General features: G+C 36.9%; 1 protein-coding gene across 2 annotated transcripts in view; it reads right to left on the bottom strand.

Moving 5' to 3' along the window:
* PLCG2 (phospholipase C gamma 2) overlaps positions 1-25,310 on the bottom strand; it is a 438,832-nt gene that overhangs the window by 141,858 nt on the left and 271,664 nt on the right. For both annotated transcript variants that reach the window (XM_053700715.1, XM_053700707.1), the window contains 4 exons: positions 24,789-24,909; positions 23,241-23,409; positions 9,039-9,143; positions 4,314-4,400 (listed from right to left, as the gene is read on the bottom strand). In XM_053700715.1, coding sequence (XP_053556690.1) covers positions 4,314-4,400; positions 9,039-9,143; positions 23,241-23,409; positions 24,789-24,909 — 482 coding nt within the window. The remainder of the gene's footprint in view (positions 1-4,313; positions 4,401-9,038; positions 9,144-23,240; positions 23,410-24,788; positions 24,910-25,310) is intronic.

Genomic DNA, 25,310 nt, shown 5'->3' with positions numbered 1-25,310 from the left:
CACAAACAGTAGTGTCATTGAAGGTCTTTACTTGATAAACTTCACTATCAAAAGATCATCCAACATATTTGTTGAAACTAGGTGTCTTAAATGGCACATAAAATAAAACCAAACAAGGTTCATGTCTAGTGATATAAGCCAATAGAAAGGCTATTGTTGTTTTTAGAGACTGTGTGAAAAAGCCACTCTCCAGAACAGAGCAAAACGATATCCACAAGAAAATAAAGAATTCTGCTGTATAGATTAATCTGACGCTGTTGGTGGGAAAACTAATGGGATTCTCAGGGTCTATATTGATCACCTGGAATTGAATAATTATATCCTAAGAGTTTGACTTACCTAAAAAATTGTGTTGCCAATACCTCTAAATAAGTAGAATAACTGAGTTCAGCAAACTCAGCATATCTCTGTAGTGTAAATACAAGCGTCCCTCCCTGTATTTTGGTTCTGGTGGTAGCAAGGGGCGAAACTACAGGGGGTGCAGACGTCACTGCCTGCACTGATATCATGTGAGTGTGACATGATGCTTCACTAGTGTCTCTGACTACGGGGGTTAGTGTGTATGTGTATGTATGTATGTATGTGACTGTGTATTTATGCATGTATGTGTGTGTGTGTGTGTATGTTTGTATGTGACTGTGTGTGTATTCATGCATGTGTATGTGTGTATGTATGTATGTGACTGTGTGTGTATTCATGCATGTGTGCGTGTGTATGTATGTATGTGACTGTGTGTGTATTCATGCATGTGTGCGTGTGTATGTATGTATGTGACTGTGTGTGTATTCATGCATGTGTATGTATGTATGTATGTATGTGACTGTGTGTGTATTCATGCATGTGTATGTATGTATGTATGTGACTGTGTGTGTATTCATGCATGTGTGCGTGTGTATGTATGTATGTGACTGTGTGTGTATTCATGCATGTGTGCGTGTGTATGTATGTTTGTGACTGTGTGTGTATTCATGCATGTGTGCGTGTGTATGTATGTATGTGACTGTGTGTGTATTCATGCATGTGTGCGTGTGTATGTATGTATGTGACTGTGTGTGTATTCATGCATGTGTGCGTGTGTATGTATGTTTGTGACTGTGTGTGTATTCATGCATGTGTGCGTGTGTATGTATGTATGTGACTGTGTGTGTATTCATGCATGTGTGCGTGTGTATGTATGTATGTGACTGTGTGTGTATTCATGCATGTGTGCGTGTGTATGTATGTATGTGACTGTGTGTGTATTCATGCATGTGTGCGTGTGTATGTATGTATGTGACTGTGTGTGTATTCATGCATATGTATGCATGTATGTGACTGTGTGTGTATTCATGCATGTGTGCGTGTGTATGTATGTATGTGACTGTGTGTGTATTCATGCATGTGTATGTGTGTATGTATGTATGTGACTGTGTGTATATTCATGCATGTGTATGTATGTATGTATGTATGTGACTGTGTGTGTATTCATGCATGTGTGCGTGTGTATGTATGTATGTGACTGTGTGTTTATTCATGCATATGTGCGTGTGTATGTATGTATGTGACTGTGTGTGTATTCATGCATGTGTATGTGTGTATGTATGTATGTGACTGTGTGTGTATTCATGCATGTGTGCGTGTGTATGTATGTATGTATGTGACTGTGTGTGTATTCATGCATGTGTGCATGTGTATGTATGTATGTGACTGTGTGTGTATTCATGCATGTATGTATGTGACTGTGTATATATTTATGCTTGTATGTGTATGTTTGTGGAACCAGCAAATTACAGACCTTGTTACTACAGCAAAGGGTGCAGGGGTAAACAGTCTCACTATACAGTATCACTATATACAGTGCGGGGGGGGCGCTGGACCATGTCACAGACTACTGTGGTCACTTTATAAAGTACTGGGGTGGGTAGGGTCAGGCCAGCCATCTCACCAGCAAATTACAGACTGTGTCACTGACTCACTATATACAGTATTGGTGGGTTAAACAGTGTCACTTTATACAGTAATAGGGGGTCAGACCATCTCACAGACTGTGGGCACAGGGTACCTCCTTTGCAGATTCACATTTTTTTTTTCTGTGTTAAATGTTAAAAAAGATATGTATCAAATTCACTTTTTTAGGGGGGGTGGAGGGGTGGGTGTGGCCCTTCTTAGATTCTTGCACCTGGGCCCTGTGAATTCTAGTTACGCCCGGCCCAGTGTTCCCTCTAAGGACAGTTTTGTGTGCAGCCCAGCAGTGAAACAGTTAACAAGAGAACTATACCTTGTCATCTGCATTGTGCAGTGTTTGCTAATTGCAGGGTGTGGTTACCTAATTAACTGTTTCACTGCTGGGCCGCACACAAATCTGGCCTTAGAGGGAACATTGGTTACGCCTCTGGTGGTAGCTAACCATTTTAGCTCATATTTTAAACTTCTCCACATTTCTTCCCCTCTCTACTTTCACTGCATTTTAAAGTTATTTAGATTTCCTCCCCATGTGGTAACAATTATCACTCTAAGACTCCATGTTGTAGTTACATCAAGTCACATGGTTTATGGGGCAGGATTAAAGGGACATGAAAACCAAAAATGTTCTTTTGTGATTTAGGTAGAACATACAATTTTAAACAACTTTCTAGTTTACTTCTGTTAACAAATGTTCTTCATTCTCTTGGTATCATTTGTTGAAGTCGCAGCAATGCACTACTGGTTTCTAACTGAACACATGGGTGAGCCAATGACAATCGGTAAATATATGCAGCCATATATGCAGCCACCAATCAGCAGCTAGAACCTAGTTTCTTTGATGCTCCTGAGCTTTCTTAGATAAACCTTTCAGCAAAGGATAACAAGAGAAGGAATCAAATTAAATTAAAGAAGTAAATTAAAAAGTTGTTTAAAATTGTAAGCTCTGTCTAAATCATGAATGCCTTATTATGACTTTACTGTCCCTTTAAGGAGAAGCAGCAAAAGCCTCTCAGAGAGCTGCCCATTGCACTAGACAAGTAATAAATACATAATTGCTAAATTCAGAATCCCTTTGACATTAACAATAGGATTGCAGTAGTACCTGTCAGTAATGGTATAGAGACACCATTATTAGTGTGTATAATAGTATTCATTGATAGCAACTCATTAAATTCAAAACAAGAACATGAGGTAAGCACAGAGAGAATCTTAGCATTGCTTAGGAAAACAATATGATAAGAAAAAACTTTCAATACTGAAAAGCATCATTGCAATATTAGTGTTTTAGCAGATAAAATAAGATAAAAATCACATAACTACCAGTATTACACAAAATGTCTACTGGGAACAATTACTTACTTACATTACTGTGGCAACTCAGACAAAACTGCTTACGATGTCTGGGAATAGACAGATGACCACCAATGAAAATGGGAGTTTTTAAATGAAAAACTAACTACTGCACAAATTCAATGATTTTTAAATCCATGTACAAAGATTTGATGCCTTATAGAATGTTTGGTGCACTCTTCTATTTTATAATTTCACATTTCTGTCTGGCTTAAGTTAATATAAATACTTATCCTTGGTAAATTACAAAATAATGTTTTCAACCTTTTTTTGCCAGTCAGTCCAAAAATATCTTTGGAAAAAGTGATCAGATTTACTCCACATTTTCAAGGTTTGTAGTGATAGTCCATTTTAATTGGTCACCTACATTCACACTCATGTTAAAGGGACAGTCTAGTCCAAAATAAACTTTCATGATTCAGATAGGGCATGTAATTTTAAACAATTTACTTTTATCACCAATTTTGCTTTGCTCTCTTGGTATTCTTAGTTGAAAGCTTAACCTAGGAGGATCATATGCTAATTTCTTAGACCTTGAAGGCCGCCTCTTTTCAGAATGCATTTTAACAGTGTTTCACCACTAGAGGGTGTTAGTTCATGCGTTTCATATAGATAACACTGTGCTCATGCACGTGAAGTTACCTGGGAGCCAGCACTGATTGGTTAAACTGCAAGTCTGTCAAAAGAACTGAAATAAAGGGGCAGTTTGCAGAGGCTTAGATACAAGATAATCACAGAGGTAAAAAGTATATTAATATAACTGTGTTGATTATGCAAAACTGGGGAATGGGTAATAAAGGGATTATCTATCTTTTAAAACAATAACAATTCTGGTGTAGACTGTCCCTTTAACAGATATCACACAACGTCATCAGAATATGGATTATTAATAGAAACCATCCACCATAGTGATTACATTTTTATAGGGAATATTATACATAAATATATTATCATTTTTAAATTCAAGAAAAACAATTCTTTGCACAACAAAATGCAATACAGTGTTTTTCAACTATTACCTTTGGTATTGAAGAGTCATCCTGTTCAATTTCATCACCATATGACAATTTGTCAACAGCTATTGCGCAGTAACGTGAAGACCATTTCTAGAATACAAAAAATTACATCAATGCATCAGAAATATTTCATAGTGTATAGATAGTTTCAATTTCATGTATATTCAAAAGGCATTTTAAACATATTTTTTTACACAATATTACTTTATGTACAAAATTGCATACTATCGGCCAGATTACGAGTTTTAGGTTATGAGTTGTGCGGTGCTAACGTGCAGTTTTTTCTCACCGCTCACTTACCTGTATCGCTGGTATTACAGGTTTTTACAAACCTGGCGTTAAAAGGCAAGAAGTGAGCGTAGTGCAAAATTTAGCTCCACACTGCACTGCAATACCAGCGCTGCTTAAGTCAGCGGTGAGCTGGTCGTACGTGCTCGTGCACGATTTCCCCATAGACATCAATGGGGAGAGCCGGCTGAGAAAAAGTCTAACACCTGCAAAAAAGCAGCTTAAAACTCAGTAACGCAGCCCCATTGATTCCTATGGGGAAATAAAAATGTATGTTTACACCTAACACCCTAACATGAACCCCGAGTCTAAACACCCCTAATATTACACTTATTAACCCCTAATATGCTGCCCCCGACATCGCCGACACCTGCAGTATACTTATTAACCCCTAATCTGCCGCTCCAGACATTGCTGCCACCTACATTATATTTATTAACCCCTAATCTGCTGCCTCCAACATCGCCAACACCTACATTATATTTATTAACCCCTAATCTGCCGCCCCCAATGTCGCCGCAACCTACCTACACTTATTAACCCCTAATCTGCCACCCCCAACATCGCAGCCACTATTCTAAATTTATTAACCCCTAAACCTAAGTCTAACCCTAATACCCCCTAACTTAAATATAATTAAAATAAATCTAAATAAAAATTACTATCATTAACTAAATTATTCCTATTTAAAACTAAATACTTACCTATAAAATAAACCCTAAGCTAGCTACAATATAACTAATAGTTACATTGTAGCTAGCTTAGGGTTTATTTTTATTTTACAGGCAAGTTTGTATTTATTTTAACTAGGTAGAATAGTTACTAAATAGTTATTAACTATTTACTAACTACCTAGCTAAAATAAATACAAATTTACCTGTAAAATAAAACCTAACCTAAATTACACTAACACCTATCATTACACTACAATTAAATAAATTACCTAAATTAAATACAATTAAATACATTAGCTAAATCACAAAAAAAAAACCACTAAATTACAGAAAATAAAAAACAAATTACAAGATATTTAAACTAATTACACCTAATCTAATAGCCCTATCAAAATAAAAAAGCCCCCCCCCCAAAAAAAAAATATTAAAAAAAAGCCCTAGCCTAAACTAAACTACAAACAGCCCTTAAAAGGGCCTTTTGCTGGGCATTGCCCCAAAGAAATCAGCTCTTTTACCTGTTAAAAAAAATACAAACAAAGCCCCCCAACAGTAAAACCCACCACCCACACAAGCAACCCCCCAAATAAAAGCCTAACTAAAAAAAAAACTAAGCTCCCCATTGGATGGGCATTGCCCTTAAAAGGGCATTTAGCTCTATTGCAAGCGCAAAGCCCTAACCTAAAAATAAACCCACCCAATACACCCTTAAAAAAATCCTAACACTAACCCCCGAAGATTCACTTACTGGGAGAAGTCTTCATCCAAGCGGTAAGTTGTCCTCAACGAAGCCGGCAGAAGTGGTCCTCCAGATGGGCAGAAGTGGTCCTCCAGATGGGCAGAAGTCTTCATCCAGATGGCATCTTCTATCTTCATCCTTCCGGTGTGGAGCGGGTCCATCTTCAAGACATCCGACGCAGAGCATCCTCTTCATCCGATGGACTAACGATGAATGAAGGTACCTTTAAATGATGTCATACAAGATGGCGTCCCTTAGATTCTGATTGGCTGATAGAATTCTATCAGCCAATCGGAAATAAGGTTGAAAAAATCCTATTGGCTGATGCAATCATTCGTCGTTAGTCCGTCGGATGAAGAGGATGCTCTGCGTCGGATGTCTTGAAGATGGTCCTGCTCCGCACCGGTAGGATGAAGATAGAAGATGCCGTCTGGATGAAGACTTCTGCCCGTCTGGAGGATTACTCCTGGCGGCTTCGTTGAGGACATCTTGCAACTTGGATGAAGACTTCTCCCGGTAAGTGAATCTTCGGGGGTTAGTGTTAGGATTTTTTTAAGGGTGTATTGGGTGGGTTTATTTTTTAGGTTAGGACTTTGGGCCTGCAATAGAGCTAAATGCCCTTTTAAGGGCAATGCCCATCTAAATGCCATTTTCAGGGCAATGTGGAGCTTAGGTTTTTTTAGTTAGGCTTTTATTTGGGGGGTTGGTTGTGTGGGTAGTGGGTTTTACTGTTGGGGGTTTGTATTTTTTTTTACAGGTAAAAGAGCTGATTTGTCTGGGGCAATGCCCCGCCAAAGGCCTTTTTAAGGACTATTGGTAGTTTATGCTAGGGGTTTTTTTTTTATTTTGGGTGGGCTTTTTTTATTTTGATAGGGCTATTTGATTAGGTGTAATTAGTTTAAATATCTTGTAATTTGCTTTTTATTTTCTGTAATTTTGTGTTTGTTTTTGTGATTTAGCTAATTTAATTTAATTTATTAATTGTATTTAATGTAGGGAATTTAATTGTAGTGTAGTGTTAGGTGTTAGTGTAACTTAGGTTAGGTTATATTTTACAGGTAAATTTGTATTTATTTTAGTTAGGTAGTTATTAAATAGTTAATAACTATTTAAAAACTATTCTACCTAGTTAAAATAAATACAAACTTGCCTGTAAAATAAAAATAAACCCTAAGCTAGATACAATGTAACTATTAGTTATATTGTAGCTAGCTTAGGGTTTATTTTATAGGTAAATATTTAGTTTTGAATAGGAATTATTTAGGTAATGATAGTAATTTTATTTAGATTTATTTAAATTTTATTTAAGTTAGGGGGTGTTAGGGTTAGGGTTAGACTTAGGTTTAAAGGGTTAATAAATTTAGAATAGTGGCGGCGATGTTGGGGGCGGCAGATTAGGGGTTAATAAATGTAGGTAGGTGGCGACGATGTTGGGGGCATCAGATTAGGGGTTAATAAATATAATGTAGGTGGCGGCGATGTTGGGGACGGTAGATTAGGGGTTAATAAATATAGTGTAGGTTGTGGTGATGTTAGGGGCGGCAGATTAGGGGTTAATAAGTATAATGTAGGTGGCAGCGATGTTAGGGGCGGCAGATTAGGGGTTAATAATATTTAACTAGCGTTTGCGAGGCGGGAGTGCGGCGGTTTAGGGGCTAATATGTTTATTCTAGTAGCAGCGATGTCCGGAGCGGCAGATTAGGGGTTAAAAAATGTATTATAGTGTTTGCGATGCGGGAGGGCCACAGTTTAGGGGTTAATAGGTAGTACTTTAGTTATGAGTTTTATGCTAAGGCGTTATAGTGTAAAACTCATAACTACTGACTTTAGAATGCATTAGGAATCTTGGAGGTGTACCACTCACTTTTTGGCCTCCCAGGACAAACTCGTAATACCGGCGCTATAGAAGTCCCATAGAAAAAGGGTTTACGAACTTTACGTAAGTCGGTTTGTGTTAAGGCCAAAAAAGTGTGCGGTGCCCCTAAACCTTCAAGACTCGTAATAGCAGCGGTAATGAAAAAGCAGCGTTAGGACCTGTTACCGCTGCTTTTTCAGCTTACCGCAAAACTTGTAATCTAGCCGTATGTTTTTTTCAGGAGTTCCATAAGTTAGCAAATGCAAAGTCTCTAAATTGAAACTTTAAAATTTGTTATATCTTTTAGCTCTTAGAAAGTTATTTGATTTATTAATATTTACTTAAATTAGAAGAATTTTACTACCCCTGTTCAACTTTAAAGGGACATAAAACGCAAATTTGTTTTTTTTTCGTTGTTTAGATAGAGCATGCAATTTTAAATAACTTTCCAATTTATTTCTACTATCCAATTTGTTAAGTTCTCTTTGTATCGTTTATTGAAAAGTATTGGAAAGTTGTTTAAAATTGTAAGCTCTATCTAAAAAAAATTAAAGAAAAAAATTAGCTTTCATATCCCTTTAAATATGTGTATCTACTTTGGTCAGAAAAAGCTGAAGTTGAGAAATAAACTTTTAATAACTCGGAAGAAGAAAATTCAGATGTTTTTAAAACATTTTGCAATGTATCAGTGGAGTTAAAATTCTTCGACAAAATAATATCTGGATTGTCATAATTTTATTTAAAGTCTAATATATGCTTATTGGTTTGGGATATATGTGTTGAGTAACTAATAACATTAATAACTATACCTAAATTTGTATGTGTTTAGGTGGTGGGGGGGGGGGGGTGGAGAGACCTACTTACAGTGATTACTAGTAGTGAGCCCTCAAGGGTACTAAAGTGCACAGACTGTGTGTCAGGCTAGTTTTACATTTGTTTTATTTTTCAAATAAATTCCTGTTTCCCTTGGGGTTGCTATTAATAAGTGGTTCAACTTCTAATTGAATTTGTTTGTAATTGCAGGCTTAAGTTTTTTCCACTACTACCAGATTGGTAAACTTTACTGGACAAGTAAGAAACAAGAAATATAGACAGTGCTGAAATTAAAAAAATTGAATTTATATGGCATTTACATTGTTTGCAGTTTGAAAATATGACACATTATAGGTATATACCTGATCAATGGGATCCCACATATATAGCTCCCCTTGTAATTTCTTTTCTTCTTTATGATCATCTGCATTGATGACAAAGTCCCCTTTTGGTCCCAGTTTTTTGTGCTAAGAAAAAAATATATATAGATGACAAGCCAATTCAGCCTTATTTACAGCTAATTTTGGAAAATTGAACGCTTTCTTCTTTTTTTTAATTGATATATTAGAAACACACATCAGGGAGAGCAATTCAGCTCCCATAATTACCTCAAAAAAGAAAATCAACTCCATTGGTATAATATCATTGACCAATGATAATCAATATCAACAGCATAATATGTGTCATATTCCTGTAGCTTTAAGAACTAAGACCAACCCACTCCTTCACCTCCCTTTAAAGGTGTGATCAGTACACCTGTGCTTTGCTTGATAATTGAAGTTTGTAGTTCCCACTCTGCTTCAAGCTCTAAAGCTAAAATCTACAGATCCTGCTTTTGTACCTGTTAAAGGAAATCCTTGTTGTCATTTCTCCAGCTTCTAAACCTAAGAAGTATTTCCTGCCGCTTTACATTTCAGGAAACAGACTTTGGCAGCAACTCTTGCAAGTCTGTGTTAACTCTGCAGTCTGATTTTCCAGCCAGCTCCGTTACTGAGTGTTTACCTCTACCAGGAAATAAGAACAGCTTCCCTGCGGTGATCCATTTTGACTCAGTGCCAACTTCGCTCTCTGCAGTTCTAAACTCACTCGCAAGTATCATTAATTTTATATACAATTGTCTCTAGCTGTATATTTTCTTATCCAAAGATCTGCTGGCATACAAACTGTTAAAGTGCACACAACTGGTTAAATCTGGCTCTCTCCTTCTCTCTGTATCACACACTCTGCCTGCTGTAACCTGATACCTCTTGATATATGGACATTGCAGACTGCAAATCAGTTTCTCACTTCTTAGCTTAACTAAAAAGAGACTTTGCTATAAAATTCTGCTTTTCTCAGACAAGTACCAATAAGCTGCTTGTTTGCTGCAGTCTATCTTTAAAGAACACAACTCTTTTCAAGTGTGTAAAATATACAAAGGCTTCATTTCATCTGTTTTATTCACTTTATTTTGATTTTGTAAAGTGTTATAAAAAGAACTTGTACTAAGTAAACCAGCTATCTCCCTTGGTAATAACCTTTTGTATAAGCCTGTTTTACTTAAGGTTCTCTGGGAATAGCTACATTATACAAGCTTATAACAGAATTATCAAGCCATAAAGAAATTTACTAACATATATACATTATAGTTTAAAGCTTGTATAAAAAAAAAAAATCATGAATCCTGCCTCAATGGCAATTGAAATAGCTTCCTTAAACCAGAAAGTTGAAATTTTAGCACAAGGTTTGACTGAAGTTAAAAATGAAAACCACACCCTGAAGAGGTTAATGAATGATTTCTTTTCAAGGAAAGAGGCTGATCACCCTGAACCACAGGTTAACCCTCCACGTATTTTTTCTGGTGAAAGAACACGCTTTCGTGAATTCAGAAATGCATGCATGCTGATGTTTTCCATGAAGCCCAGGACATATTATACTGACAAGGTCAAGGTTTGTACTACCATCTCTTATCTAACTGGAGATCCCCGTTCGTGGGCTGATAAGTTTTATGAAACTGATGATCCTATTTTGAATTCTATCAGTGAATTTTTTAAGGAGATGGCTGTCTTATATGAGGATTGCAACACCCAGTTAACCGCAGAAACAAATTTGCGCACCCTGAAGCAAGGCAAACGTCCAGTTGAGGACTATGTGGCAGATTTTCAGCTCTGGGCTACAGATTCACAGTGGAATACTGTAAGTCTAAAAAACCAATTTCGTTTAGGTCTCTCTGAACATCTTAAGGATGAGATCTCTCGCATTGAACCTCCAGACACCATGGAATCCCTCATAAAGGTATGCATAGCCATGGACAGACGATACAGAGAGAAGAGAGCTGAAAAACAACACCCTGAGACTTACCTCAAAAGGTTTACACCCTCTCATTCTGAAAAGACCTCCACAGTCCCTGTGCCCATGGAAATTGGGGCCATCCGTGGACCATTATCCCAAGAAGAGAAACAGAGAAGGAGGATATCAAACCTCTGTATGTACTGTGGGAATAAAGAACACAGTGTCTCTTCCTGCCCTATTCTGAACCGGCAAAAAAGGGGTAAGATTCTTATAGTTAACCCAAATACTGATAACATTCATGAATCACAATTAACTTTCACATTGTCTTTACAGTGGGACCAGCATCTTCTCAAGACTTAGGCGCTGATTGATTCTGGAGCTTATGGAAGCTTCATTGACAAAACCCTTGTAGATACTAATAAAATACCTTGTGTGCAAAAGCAAACCCCTATCTATGTGAAGGTTATTGATGGCTCTACTTATTTAAAAGGCCCAATCACACACCATACTGTTCCTTTACTTGTCTCTTGTAACATGGGTCATACAGAATACATTACGTTTGATATCATTCCTAGCTCACTACACCCCTTAATATTGGGTTATCCTTGGTTAAGAAAACACAACCCTCAAAAAGACTGGAGCAGTAACACGGTAACTTTCTCTTCCCCATACTGTTCTGCTACCTGTTTTCCCTGTGTGGAAATCAAAACTCTACACCCTCATATACCATTGCAGTATTCAGACTTTTCAGATGTATTTGACCTTAAGGAAGACGAAAATCTACCTCCACACAGACCTTATGATTGCCCCATTGATACTAAACCTGGGTCTATCATACCGTTCGGCCGAATTTTTCCACTCTCTCAAAAAGAATTAAAATTTCTCAGAGAGTACCTAGACGATAATCTAAGGAAAGGTTTTATTTCTACCTCAACCTCTCCTGCAGCAGCGGGCATATTCTTTGTCACAAATAAAGATGGGACCTTACGCCCAATCATTGACTACAGAGCATTAAACTCTATTACGATTAAAAATAGGTATCCACTTCCTTTAATACCTGAATTACTTGAACGGTTAACAGATGCAACCATTTTTATCAAACTAGATTTGAAGGGAGCATACAATTTAATCAGGATAAAAAGCGGTGACGAATGGAAAACAGCATTTAGAACCCGTTATGGTCTCTTTCAATATAATGTTATGCCATTCGGCTTAACTAATGCTCCGGCCACATTTCAATTTTTCATAAACGATATTTTCAAAGACTTAATGGATGTGTGTGTTGTAATATATATAGACGATATTTTGATATACTCCAAAAATCTAACTGATCATGTAAAACATGTAAGATGGGTTTTGTCTAGATTAAGAGAACATCAGCTATACGCCAAGGCTGAGAAATGTGTATTCCATGTAAAGACAATAAAATTTTTGGGTTACATAATTTCCCCTAACGGTGTAAACATGGATCCAGAGAAGGTTACATCCATACTCAAATGGCCTGTACCTACCTCTGTGAAATCACTTCAGAGGTTTCTAGGCTTCTCTAATTTTTATAGGAGATTCATCAAAGGATTTTCATCCATTGTCCAACCTCTAACTAAGTTAACCGGTAAGAATCGACTCGTTTGGACTGTAGAAGCCCAACAAGCTTTTGAGCATTTAAAAGAATGTTTTACTTCAGCTCCTATCCTACAGCTTCCTAATCCAGAATTTCAATTTGTGTTAGAGGTTGATGCTTCTACTGTTGGTATTGGTGCTATTCTCTCCCAACAACAAACCGATACTTCAGTCCTACATCCTGTAGCTTTTTACTCTCGACTCCTGTCTATAGCTGAAAGGAATTACTCCGTGGGGGACCTGGAACTTCTAGCTATCAAATGTGCCCTGGAACACTGGAGACACCTACTGGAAGGGACACTCAAACCTTTTACAGTTCTTACAGATCATAAGAATTTACAATATCTTAGAAAAAACAAGACCTTGTCATCAAGACAAGTCCGATGGTCTTTATTCCTGGACCGATTTAACTTTCAGATCACATATAGACCAGGTTCAAGGAACATCCAAGCTGATGCTCTTTCCCGTTCTTTCATTAAACATAATGAAAAGGAAGAACAACAAACAGTTATACCGTCGACCAAGTTTATAGCTGTAACTTCTAGCCTACAAAAAGACATTTTATTAGCTTTACTAAAAGATTCTACCATTCCATCATGCTGCGTAAAGGACACCACTTCAGGTTTATACTTCTACAACAATTTGTTATACGTTCCTCCTTCTGTAAGAAAGGAGATCCTACATCTACATCATACGAACCCTATGTCCGGTCATCCTGGAATCACTAAAACCCAGGATTTATTAACAAGGAATTACTGGTGGCCTGGTTTAAGACAAGATGTAGTTACCTTTGTGTCAGATTGTCATGTATGTGCAGCTTGCAAAAAAGAACACCACAGACCTTTTGGTTTACTAAAACCATTACCTATACCTGAAGTCCCTTGGACCATGATTGGAATGGACTTCATAGTCGAATTACCACCATCTAATTCATTCACAACCATATTAGTGGTTATAGATCATCTAACTAAACTCTCTCATTTCATACCTCTTAAGAGAATTCCAAACGCTCTCACAACAGCTAAAACATTCTTTGATCACATCGTGAAACTCCATGGTTTACCGACCTCTATAGTCACTGATCGAGGGACTCAGTTTACATCCAGGTTTTGGAAGGCACTATGTAAATTGTTAAGAATCTCCTCAAGAATGACAACAGCATTTCATCCCCAATCTAATGGCCTTACTGAAAGACTGAATCAGACTTTGGAGCAATGCTTAAGGTGTTATATCTCACAGAACCAGGATGACTGGGTTGAATGGTTACCGCTTGCAGAGTTCGCATACAACAATTCCATCAACTCTTCTACTAAAGTTTCACCCTTCTTTGCCACTTATGGTTACCATCCAACCACTGTACCCAACTCCATCTCCACCTCGAAATCACCTTATGCTCTGGATTATGTCTCTAATTTGAAACAAACTATGACTTCCCTAAAGATTCACTTAGAGAAATCTAAATGTACCCAAAAGAGTTATTTTGATAAAAAAACATCTAACTCCACCTCAATACTCAGTTGGCGATAGAGTTTGGCTCTCAACAAAAAACCTCAAATTAAAGGTACCAAGCAAAAAACTGGCTAAACAGTTCATAGGTCCGTTCAAGATAAAAAGAATGATCAACCCTAATGCAGCGATTCTTGATCTACCTGTATCTTACAGGATACACCCATCCTTCCATGTTTCTCTATTTAAACCCTATCAAGGATCTGATGTTTTTATTCCTCCAGTCATCAAGGACTCTCCTCAGCTGATAGAAGATCAAACGGAATTCGAAGTGGAATCAATTCTGGATTCGCGCCGCCGGGGTAGAACAATTGAGTATCTGGTACATTGGAAAGGGTATGGTCATGAGGAGGATTCTTGGATACCCCTTAGGGACTTACATGCTCCCCAATTGCTCACATCCTTCCATCGTCTACATCCTGACAAACCAGGTTTGGATCCGGGAAGGGGGCGCCCCTGAAAGGGGGGATCTGTCATATTCCTGTAGCTTTAAGAACTAAGACCAACCCACTCCTTCACCTCCCTTTAAAGGTGTGATCAGTACACCTGTGCTGTGCTTTGCTTGATAATTGAAGTTTGTAGTTCCCACTCTGCTTCAAGCTCTAAAGCTAAAATCTACAGATTCTGCTTTTGTACCTGTTAAAGGAAATCCTTGTTGTCATTTCTCCAGCTTCTAAACCTAAGAAGTATTTCCTGCCGCTTTACATTTCAGGAAACAGACTTTGGCAGCAACTCTTGCAAGTCTGTGTTAACTCTGCAGTCTGATTTTCCAGCCAGCTCCATTACTGAGTGTTTACCTCTACCAGGAAATAAGAACAGCTTCCCTGCGGTGATCCATTTTGACTCAGTGCCAACTTCGCTCTCTGCAGTTCTAAACTCACTCGCAAGTATCATTAATTTTATATACAATTGTCTCTAGCTGTATATTTTCTTATCCAAAGATCTGCTGGCATACAAACTGTTAAAGTGCACACAACTGGTTAAATCTGGCTCTCTCCTTCTCTCTGTATCACACACTCTGCCTGCTGTAACCTGATACCTCTTGATATATGGACATTGCAGACTGCAAATCAGTTTCTCACTTCTTAGCTTAACTAAAAAGAGACTTTGCTATAAAATTCTGCTTTTCTCAGACAAGTACCAATAAGCTGCTTGTTTGCTGCAGTCTATCTTTAAAGAACACAACTCTTTTCAAGTGTGTAAAATATACAAAGGCTTCATTTCATCTGTTTTATTCACTTTATTTTGATTTTGTAAAGTGTTATAAAAAGAACTTGTACTAAGTAAACCAGCTATCTCCCTTGGTAATAACCTTTTGTATAAGCCTGTTTTACTTAAGGTTCTCTGGGAATAGCTACATTATACAAGCTTATAACAATATGTCTCCAAAATCTTCCAGTATTATGGTCTCATAACATGACAAAGTATAAAAAGGCCCAGAGTATAATCTAGTAATTGAGAATCTAAATTTATTAAGTATAGTCACATTATAGTCTACTTAAAAAATTATTTACAGATTTATTCATGTATAAAATTTTAGTTGGCAAGAGGCACAGCATTCACAAAAATAGAGGGCACAGAGGTAAAAGTTCACAGTTGATTTTATATCCTCTATAAAACAGGAGACAAGATGGCGCCAAATAGGGTAATATCGTCGATACAAAAACAAGCACTGAAGGTAACAGTGAATGTACTCACAAGCGGAGCGGCACTGAGACATGCCCGAAATCGCAAACCGGGACCTCACAGTCGCCCGGTAGATCACACACGGTAACAGCTACCAGCCGATCACGTGATTCCTTCAACCAATCAGGACCGGATCTGCGTCCACACCTTCCTCCCAAGGATATTTTGAGGGGGTGTGTAGTGACAATGCGTGTTATCGATGCCCCAATAAACAATTGCTCAAAGTTGTTTTAGGCAGTTTCAGAAGAAAGAGGAGATCAGCTCCAACAGGGTACAAGTAAAACAAATGTATTAAAATGTTTAAAAACCAGCAACGCGTTTCTCGGCTACACAGACCTGTTTCATCAGGCTGTGATAATAGCTTAAACAGACCTGCTGTTTATGTACCCCCTTTAACCAATCAAATCTTAGTTCCCATTGCACACCCTTAATTGGATGGCTGACGTAATCTGCCTTAACAAAAAATTATGTGTATACATTTCATCAATTTATCGGATAATACAGAAACCTTTAAAAAGCATATAAACCTTTGTTCTATAGACCCATTAAACATAACATATTAGGAGTTTAATTTTTTTTTTTTTATTCATATCTCTAAAAACATATATGACGTGATCTGCTCTATCATTTGAAATGATTTGATGTATCATTCATTACATATCTGTTAAACGGATCAGACATATATCGCTAAAAAACATATGAATATAGATACAAGACATATATATATATATATATATATATATATATATGAAATATAAAGTGACCGCACCACCAAATATTAGATAATATGCTTAGGCACGGGATAAAGTCCGGTCCCAGACTAAATAATAATAAAAAATACAAAGATCCCAGCCAATGAGTCTTAGAATAAAAAAAAAAAAAAAAAAAATTTGGAATGATTTGATGTATCATTACATATCTGTTAAACGAATCAGAAATATATCGCTAAAAAACATATGAATATAGATACAGGACACACATATATATATATATATATATATATATATATATATATATATATATATATATATATGCACATATCCTCCTACCTCTAAATCCATATAACATATTATGGAGAAAATATTATGGAAAAAATAATGGAAGGCTGGTACCTTCCAAACGTATATGCACACATCACCAAAAAATAAAGATACAATGAATTGTCAGTTAAAACAATTACCAATAATGTCCATATAGCAGATTGTAGAGACAAAACCAAGTGTGTATACCTACGTTCAAAGATAAATGGAATAAATATATGGTACACACACAGAGCCATCTCCAATTGCACATATACCTACAGACATTATCTGACCCTTCTAAGATTCTACAAAAATATATATTAATAATAATGTATGATAATGTGAAAAATTAATAAAATATAAATATAATATAAAGTGTATAAATAATATAAATAATACAATCAATCCAAGGGATGCCTGTTAATATGTTTTACTACCTCTATTCCAGATTAGTTTATAGGTCACTTAATCTTAATAAGTCCCGAACTCACTTGTAGGTATCCCTTGGATTGATTGTATTATTTATATTATTTATAATAATCACGTGATCGGCTGGTAGCTGTTGCCGTGTGGGGTCTAACGGGCGACTGAGGGCATGTCTCAGTGCCGCTCCGCTTGTGAGTACATTGACTGTTACCTTCAGTGCTTGTTTTTGTATCGACGATATTACCCTATTTGGCGCCTTCTTGTCTCCTGCTTTAGGTAGTCCATCTGTTACATATATCTTGGAAGAGCAGCCTCGGTTTGGACTTTTGGGCTATCATCATCTCACCACCATAGCGCACCTCCATAGGGTGCGCTATGGTATATCCTCTATAAAAGCAGAAGATAAAAACAGCAACAAGGGCAGGAAACACGGTCATGTTTCAGCTTGATACCGCTTTATTTATAGACCTGTGTCTCCTAACCCCTACCCAAAAAAAATTAAACAAAAAAAAAATATTTATAAAATATGATAGGTTAAGAGAAACCTCAACATAAGGGGCATAAGATTCCATTTAAAGCGACAGTAATATACTCTGACATGGTATATGTCATCAGGAAATATTGCATCATATATGCTTAAAGGTACAGTCTACACCTTAGTCATCTTAAAGTCTTACTTTAGATTACTCTGCAAATAGCCTTCTGCACCTTTTCTATATCATGCAACAGTAACAGTAGAAAAGTTATTTTAAAATGACTACTGTTTCTAGTCACTTTGAAATGGCTGCCAAGCTCTGCTCACTGATGACATCACGATCTGGGCTGCCTCTATGCACTCTGCTGAATAGCATTGACAGTCTGTTTAATCCAATTAATGTATCTTTGTAACTAGTGAAGCCTTTAATACAGCCCAGATCATGCTTCCACAAATGTGAGTTGAATAACTATATTTAAATTATTTGTACATATGGTGCGGTCTGTCTTCCCTATGAGGCGCCTTTTGTTTTTCATGTTTTAGGATGTCTTCCGGACATTAAAGAAGAGCTGCCTTTTGGAGTTTTACCATCCGATGATATATAAGATACCTTATACTCATTTCAGGATTGTTAGTGACTATTTACTGGTCTATGGCCTTGTTTTAATCTAAATTGCTATGCCACTCTTACAATTGTATTGTTGATATATCTTTTACTACATCGGGCGCCCCTATATATAATCTCATCTAAAGCAATACATATTGTTCACATTAAGAAGAAATACTAATGATTGTAAAATAAAACCCATAAATTCAAGGGAATAATGAGTAAATGTCTCCAAAAAAGCCTAACTACTCGAAATCCTAGATGGTGGGGCATAGCAGTAAACAAACCCACTACGTCAACTGTTAGCCATGAAAAATTAGACTTCTATTTCACTTCCTGAATTAGGGACAATACATGTTTGGTATTTATGGAAGTAAATCAAAAAGTGGCTTAAAGAGAGTGTCAATACAATTAGAAAGGTTCTCAAACAGAGAACCTATACCAGGCACAATTGATCTCCCCCATGACATCAGTGAGATATTTATGTGCCTTGGGGAACAAATGGAATATGGGCACAACAGGAGTAGTAACATACAAATAATTAACAGTGTCATATATAATAAAATTAAGATATAACCCATCATCAAGTAAATCTAACTTTCCTCTGGAAATGTTGTGCTTGATATAAGCTAATTCATCATTCATCTGTCTATTAGCTTCAGCATTAAAATCTAATTTGTTAATAAATACAACATTATGGCCCTTGTCATCTTGATGTACTACCAAATGTTCCTTAGCTTTCAAGGCTTAATAGCCTATCTCTCACTCAATGTCAAATTAGATCTGCTACTAGGGTCCTGTTCAGATAAAATTAGGAATTTTTCAAAATATACACCTTGTGAATGTGTGGGGCAAAAAATGGATTTCGGAGCCAACCTTGCATGAGAAGTGTTGGATGTAACATGATATTGGGACTCAAGCCCTAATTCAAATAGAGAGAAAGTATTAGAAACTATTGCAAAGTCTGACCAATACTGGATGTTAAGTGGAACACCCCATTGTTCTCGAGATTCATCCAAAGTCACAACTGTAGGGGAATCAGCAGATCTATTCATAACAAAGGATTTTGTTAGATTATGAATGAACCGATTGATATCCAACATGGTTTCAAATAAATTGAATCCAGTGGTAGGAGCAAAGCCTTAGTCATATTTATGGACCTGTGTTTCTGTTACTTTCAAAATATCATTAGATAGATTAACAACATCTACATATTAGGGTTGATTTATTAAGATGCCGCGGACAGGGGCGCATATATGCGCCCCTGTCTGCCGCAGCTCGCCTCTAGTGGGCTGAATTCACCTGGCGGAATTCAGCATTGCACACGAGCGCTATTTTTCGCTTGCGTGCAATCCCGCCCCCTGCCCATGCATAACCAATCACGCACGGGCAGGAGCTGTCAATCTCCCCGGTTGGACGAGGTTAGGGATGCAGCAGTCTGATGACCGCTGCTTGTTAAATACGGACTGCAGGTTCTCTTATGAAAATCTGATGTCGGAGGGGGTCGAAAGGCTTGCGAAGCCTTTGATAAATCGACCCCATAGTACTTGTTTTTCATTTTGGCCTGTATTGAGTGGATAATGACTTATTCCTCCTCTTACCTATCCTCTTGCTTTTTCTCCACAGCACAGCAGCCCAGTCTGTTATAAAACTCTTTATGAGAATGGCATAGTACCATAAATTTGAGCCTAGATGGACTAGACTGAATCTGCATTTTTTTCCCCTTGTGTTTGGCAGGCTCTCAAATATGGATTTGTAACATTTAAACATTTTAAGTGAAATCAGCTTAGCAGTTTCAGTTGTGTTTGTTGTAATTAAAAATGTATATATAGATTTTTAAATTTAAACCACTAAATATATAATTTTATGTAAAAACCCACAAAACCATTACAATTAAGTTAAGTGAAATAAACTCTGTAAAAGTGTCTCCATTGTTTCCAAAGAATTTATAAGGAATCAATATATGTTAATAATAAGATAAATATTTACAGGTATACATACACATCTATTTTACAGCAAAACAGTCCAAATAATTAATACAGGGCAACTATACCACAGCCCAATTTGTGCAACACTGTTAAAATAATTCCAGGAATATACTTAGCCAAATTATTTAATGTGTGCTTTCTTGCATTGTCCAATATCAGACATTTTTATCAGGAGATGAAAGTGGGTAGTGAGAAAAATTGAGATTTTATTAAATCTATTAAATTTATTAAATTTTATTCTCATTTCAAAGGGGTTTGGCTTATCCCATGCAAGTCAAGGCTAATGGGAGTGTCTTTAATTAAACACCTAGTTCAGAGAGAAAGGTGTATCTGAGGGAAAGGGATTTTAATAACAGCTAGGTCAGTAAGCTGTCACCACAGTGTTTTTCCTACTGATGATTTTTATATCTATAATGAAATGTTCTTCTTTTATAGACATTTGTAAAGTTGACAAGAGGCCTCTTTGTAAAGGCAAGATCAAGATCATGTTTAAAATAATAAAAATTTCCACCATTTCGTTAGTGGGTGTTGCTACTATTAACACCTGGTTATATAGAAAGGTGTCTCGGGGGAACTGGCTCTCGACATTTAAGGGCAATCTATAAGTGTGGTTAGGATTTTTCACCTACACTTAGGTCCAGCCTTGTCTTGGTTTTATTTTTATTTTATTTCTCTTTAACTGTCAAGTTTCCTTTTCTTTTTTTTTTAACATATGTTAGCATGAGATATAGAGGGCTTTTTCTTTAATCTGTTTTTTCTCTTTTGAAGGAGTTTTTCATGCAATGTTTGTATGTTTCATAATGGAGCTCGTTCTGTTCACCAACAGGCGAACAGTTATGGGATAGATGTTGCACCACTGATTATAGAGAGTGATTTGCAAATATTAGATGCTAAAAATAGGAGAATTCATAAAGATTTGTAGCTGCCCATCTAAGTTGTAATGTTGTGGCAAATTTATTCTCTCAAAATATTATTTTCTTTCATTTGCTTTATTGTATCTAGGTCAATGAACATTAGCAGGAACCACAAATAGGCAGAAAACCCCTTATTCAAACTGCTTGGGACCGGAAAAGGTTTGGATTTTAGAATAGTTAGGTCACACCTATCCTCAAAAAACCTTCTCTCGACCCAACCTCCCTATCCAACTACCGCCCTATTTCCCTACTCCCTCTTGTCTCAAAGCTTCTCGAAAAGCTAGTATATGTACGTCTATCCGATTTCCTTACACTAAACTCCCTCCTTGACCCACTGCAATCTGGATTTCGCCCCACCACTCCACTGAGACAGCAATTGTTAAGGTTACCAACAACCTAATTATAGCAAAATCCAAAGGCCACTTCTCTCTGCTTATCCTACTTGATCTGTCTGCAGCCTTTGATACTGTTGACCACCCTCTTTTGCTCCAAACTCTCCAATCCTTTGGCATTTGCGACAAAGCTCTCTGGTGGTTCTCTTCCTATCTGTCTAACCGTAAATTTAGTGTAGCCTTCTCTGGGGCATCCTCTGCCCCGTTACCACTTTCTGTTGGGGTACCGCAAGGCTCTGTCCTTGGTCCCCTTCTCTTCTGAATCAACACATCCTAGGTTCCTTGGGTTTCAATACAATATGTATGCAGATGACACCCAAATCTACCTCTCTGCACCAGACCTTTCTTCTTCCTTGCAAACCAGTGTCACTAACTGTCTTAATCATATCTCATCTTGGATGTCCTCTCACTACCTTAAGCTAAATCTCTCCAAAACTGAGCTCCTTATTTTCCTCCTTCTTCAAAAATCTCCACCCCCAACTTCTCTATAACTGTCGATAACTCCATCATTACCCCTACCCTACATGCATGATGTCTTGGAGTCACACTTGACTCAGATCTTTCTTTCACTCCTCACATTCAGTCCTTGGCTAAAGCCTGTAGCTTCCACCTTAAAAACATCTCTAAAATTAGACACTTCCTTACACAAGACACAACTAAGATTTTAATCAACTCTCTCATTCTTTCCTGCCTCGATTACTGCAACTCTGTCCACTCTGGTCTCCCCACCTCCCGCCTAGCTCCTTTACAATCCATAATGAATGCCTCTGCCAGACTCATCTTCCTTACACGTCGCTTTTCATCTGCTGCACCTCTCTGCCAATCCCTTCACTGGCTTCCTCTTGCTTCTAGGATCAAACACAAAATTCTCACTCTGACATACAAAACACTCAACTGCACTGCTCCCACTACATCTCAGACCTTGTCTCCAGATACTCTCCCTCTTGACCCCTTCACTCTGCCCACGATGATCTACTCTCCTCCTCTCTTGTTACCTCCTCACATTCCCGTTTACAAGACTTCTCCAGACTGGCTCCCATCTTGTGAAACTCTCTGCCTCGCTCCACAAGACTCTCCCCTAGTTTTAAAAGCTTTAAGCGCTCCCTAAAGACTCTACTATTCAGGGATGCATACAAACTACACTAACCTTTCCTAACTCCACTGCTATCCCCTTGAACCCCTTAGCATGTAAGCCTATGAGCCCAGCTGTTTGTAGATCACCCGCATAAGAGCCGATTACAACAGTGCAACTCTCGGCAGGGACCTCTACCCACTTGACCCCCTATAAATGTTACCTTGTATACTGCATATGTTTATAGCACTGCAGAATCTGTTGACACTCTACAAATACCTGATAATAATAATAATATTAATATTTCCACCTATAAAATGGGGAATGAGCATTGACAAGAGGTAGGCAGCTTATACATCTTTAAAATATTAATTTTAAATTTAAATAATTGTTCCTTCCATTCAACTAAAAAAAATTTTTGTTCCCAATCCACCATTTGATATGGTTAAATCACTAGAAGAACATTTACAATATAAAAGGAAAATCTGGTTAAACATACAAAAAGCTACAAACAAATGTTTTTTAAGGCTTTAAGTACAGGGTTTTCATAGACATTCATATAAGCAAAACATGAATAATCCTCACCTTAATAATGATTCTTTCCTTTAACTGTGTTGGGGAAGGCAATTGATCTGCACTAGCTTCTATTGGTTTACTTAAGAGAAGATCTCCAAAGACTTTTTTGAAGACTTTAGCCATGTAGCGCTGCTGTTCAATTGTACAGTGTTCTTCAATTGAAAGAATTACTGGATACCTAAAGGTTTTTAGATAAAATGCACATCAGATCCTAAATGTATTAACAGTTTGAATCAACAGTAGAGCGCTGAAGCTGTTCCAAAATTAAATCCAGACGTAGATTTAAAAATAAAAAAAATAAAAATTTGTATTAATGAAAGATAAAATCTGTTACAATATTGTGACTCGCAGGTCTCCCCATATAGATACAATAATATAGTAAAGAATAAATTGTGAGGACAATCTGTCTTGTAACATCACAACAAGGTGCAGAGACAACACTCAACAGCAAAGGTTTCAGAATGTCCATGAAAAATACCATAAATAACTCATTAAAATAAGTGAACAAGTTCGCTGGATATCGCAATGACAATGTGAATTAGGCTGTTGAAGAGCACTAGGGAAGAATAAGAAAAGATAAGAGCAGGAAGAGAGTGAGAAGAAGAAAAAATAAACTGTCAGGTTCAATTCCTTGCTCGTCAAAAAGAATATTATCTTCCCATTTCTCCTTTGTTGCTCTATGTATATTTTTTAGTGTTTTTCCCTTTTTTAACTCATCTTCTCTTTCTGCTCCCTTCCCTTACTCTAGCACCTCCCTTCTACTTTATTTTTCATCATTCTATCCTGTTGTCCATCTTTACTAAAATGTGTAAGCATAGTTACATAATAGGGCTAGATTACAAGTGGAGCGCTAATTTAATGTGCACCTGTAAAGAGGCAAATTGGCCCGTTAAATAGCCAGCCATTACAAGTGGCTGGTTAATGCTACAATGAGCATCAGAGCATCTAGCTATCACAGGATACTTAAAAAGGGCATTAAAGTTAATATTAAACTTTCACTCTTTAGAAAAATTATGCAATTAAAAAAAATAACTTTCCAATTTATCAAATTGGCTTTAGTTGGTATCAGTTGTTTAGGCTCACTCTTATGTCTTTAGCATTCTGTGGCCAAAGTGTTTGCATTAATGTTTAATGATTCAAAATTATTTTAAAATATATTTATTATTAAAATGCCCATGTTTGCTGTTGTCTTATTCTTGATTATTGTTGTGGTCAAGTGAAAGGTCTATTATATGGTAATCATGTTTCACCTTGTGAAAAATGTTAAGTGCTCTGCCTCTTTAAGATTTGAGAAAACATTTTATAGCATAGCAGACCTGCAGTAGGTATCTTTAATAAGTGGCACTTATTATTGGTGAAATAATGGTCAACCTAAGGAGCCCAATTAGGCATTCAACAAAGTAGGAGCTACATAATAGATTAATAATGGATTTGGTATGGGTTCAATTCAAAACACTGGGGAGTAAGTCATGAATGGAAGGAGAGAGGACATGTAACTTAATCATTTAACTTTGTATAATTTCATAAGGAATTGATTATTCCACTCTAAATACTTACTCAGATGTAGCAAATGCATGGTCTCGAATAGCTTGCACCACATCATCAAACTTAATTTTTGTTGTTCTTGTCCATCCATGATAAATAATTGGCTTCCCGTCAGGACCGTCCCAGCAGTCCACTGTAGCAGGAGAAATAACAATGACAAATCATATAATAGTTATTGTATAACAGAAGCAACTTGTGCTGATTAATTACAACATTTTAGTATCACATAATAGAGGGCAAATCCAGGAGTGCATCACCAGTCTTGGTGACAAATTAACTGGGTGATGTAATTTGGCATTTGTACTAATAAGTGTTACTAATATGTGATTAAACAAGCAGGATGCTTATTACAAAATCTGCTGTCATTATAATTTTTAGCTCATATTTTTTTTTATAGGAAAGCCTAATTGTCTCAGTTTCTACTGGGAGTGACTCCATGTGAAGATTTAGTAGAAGTAGCATCTCTGTTTCAGTTAACAGTCACCACAGAGATGACATATTAAAGAAAACATTGTTAATGTTGATATATTTTAT

This window comes from Bombina bombina, chromosome 1 (assembly GCF_027579735.1).
Source record: "Bombina bombina isolate aBomBom1 chromosome 1, aBomBom1.pri, whole genome shotgun sequence".
NCBI classification, from domain to species: Eukaryota; Metazoa; Chordata; class Amphibia; order Anura; family Bombinatoridae; genus Bombina; species Bombina bombina.
Note: the sequence above shows the minus strand (reverse complement) of the source record. Positions and strands in the feature narration are given on the sequence as shown.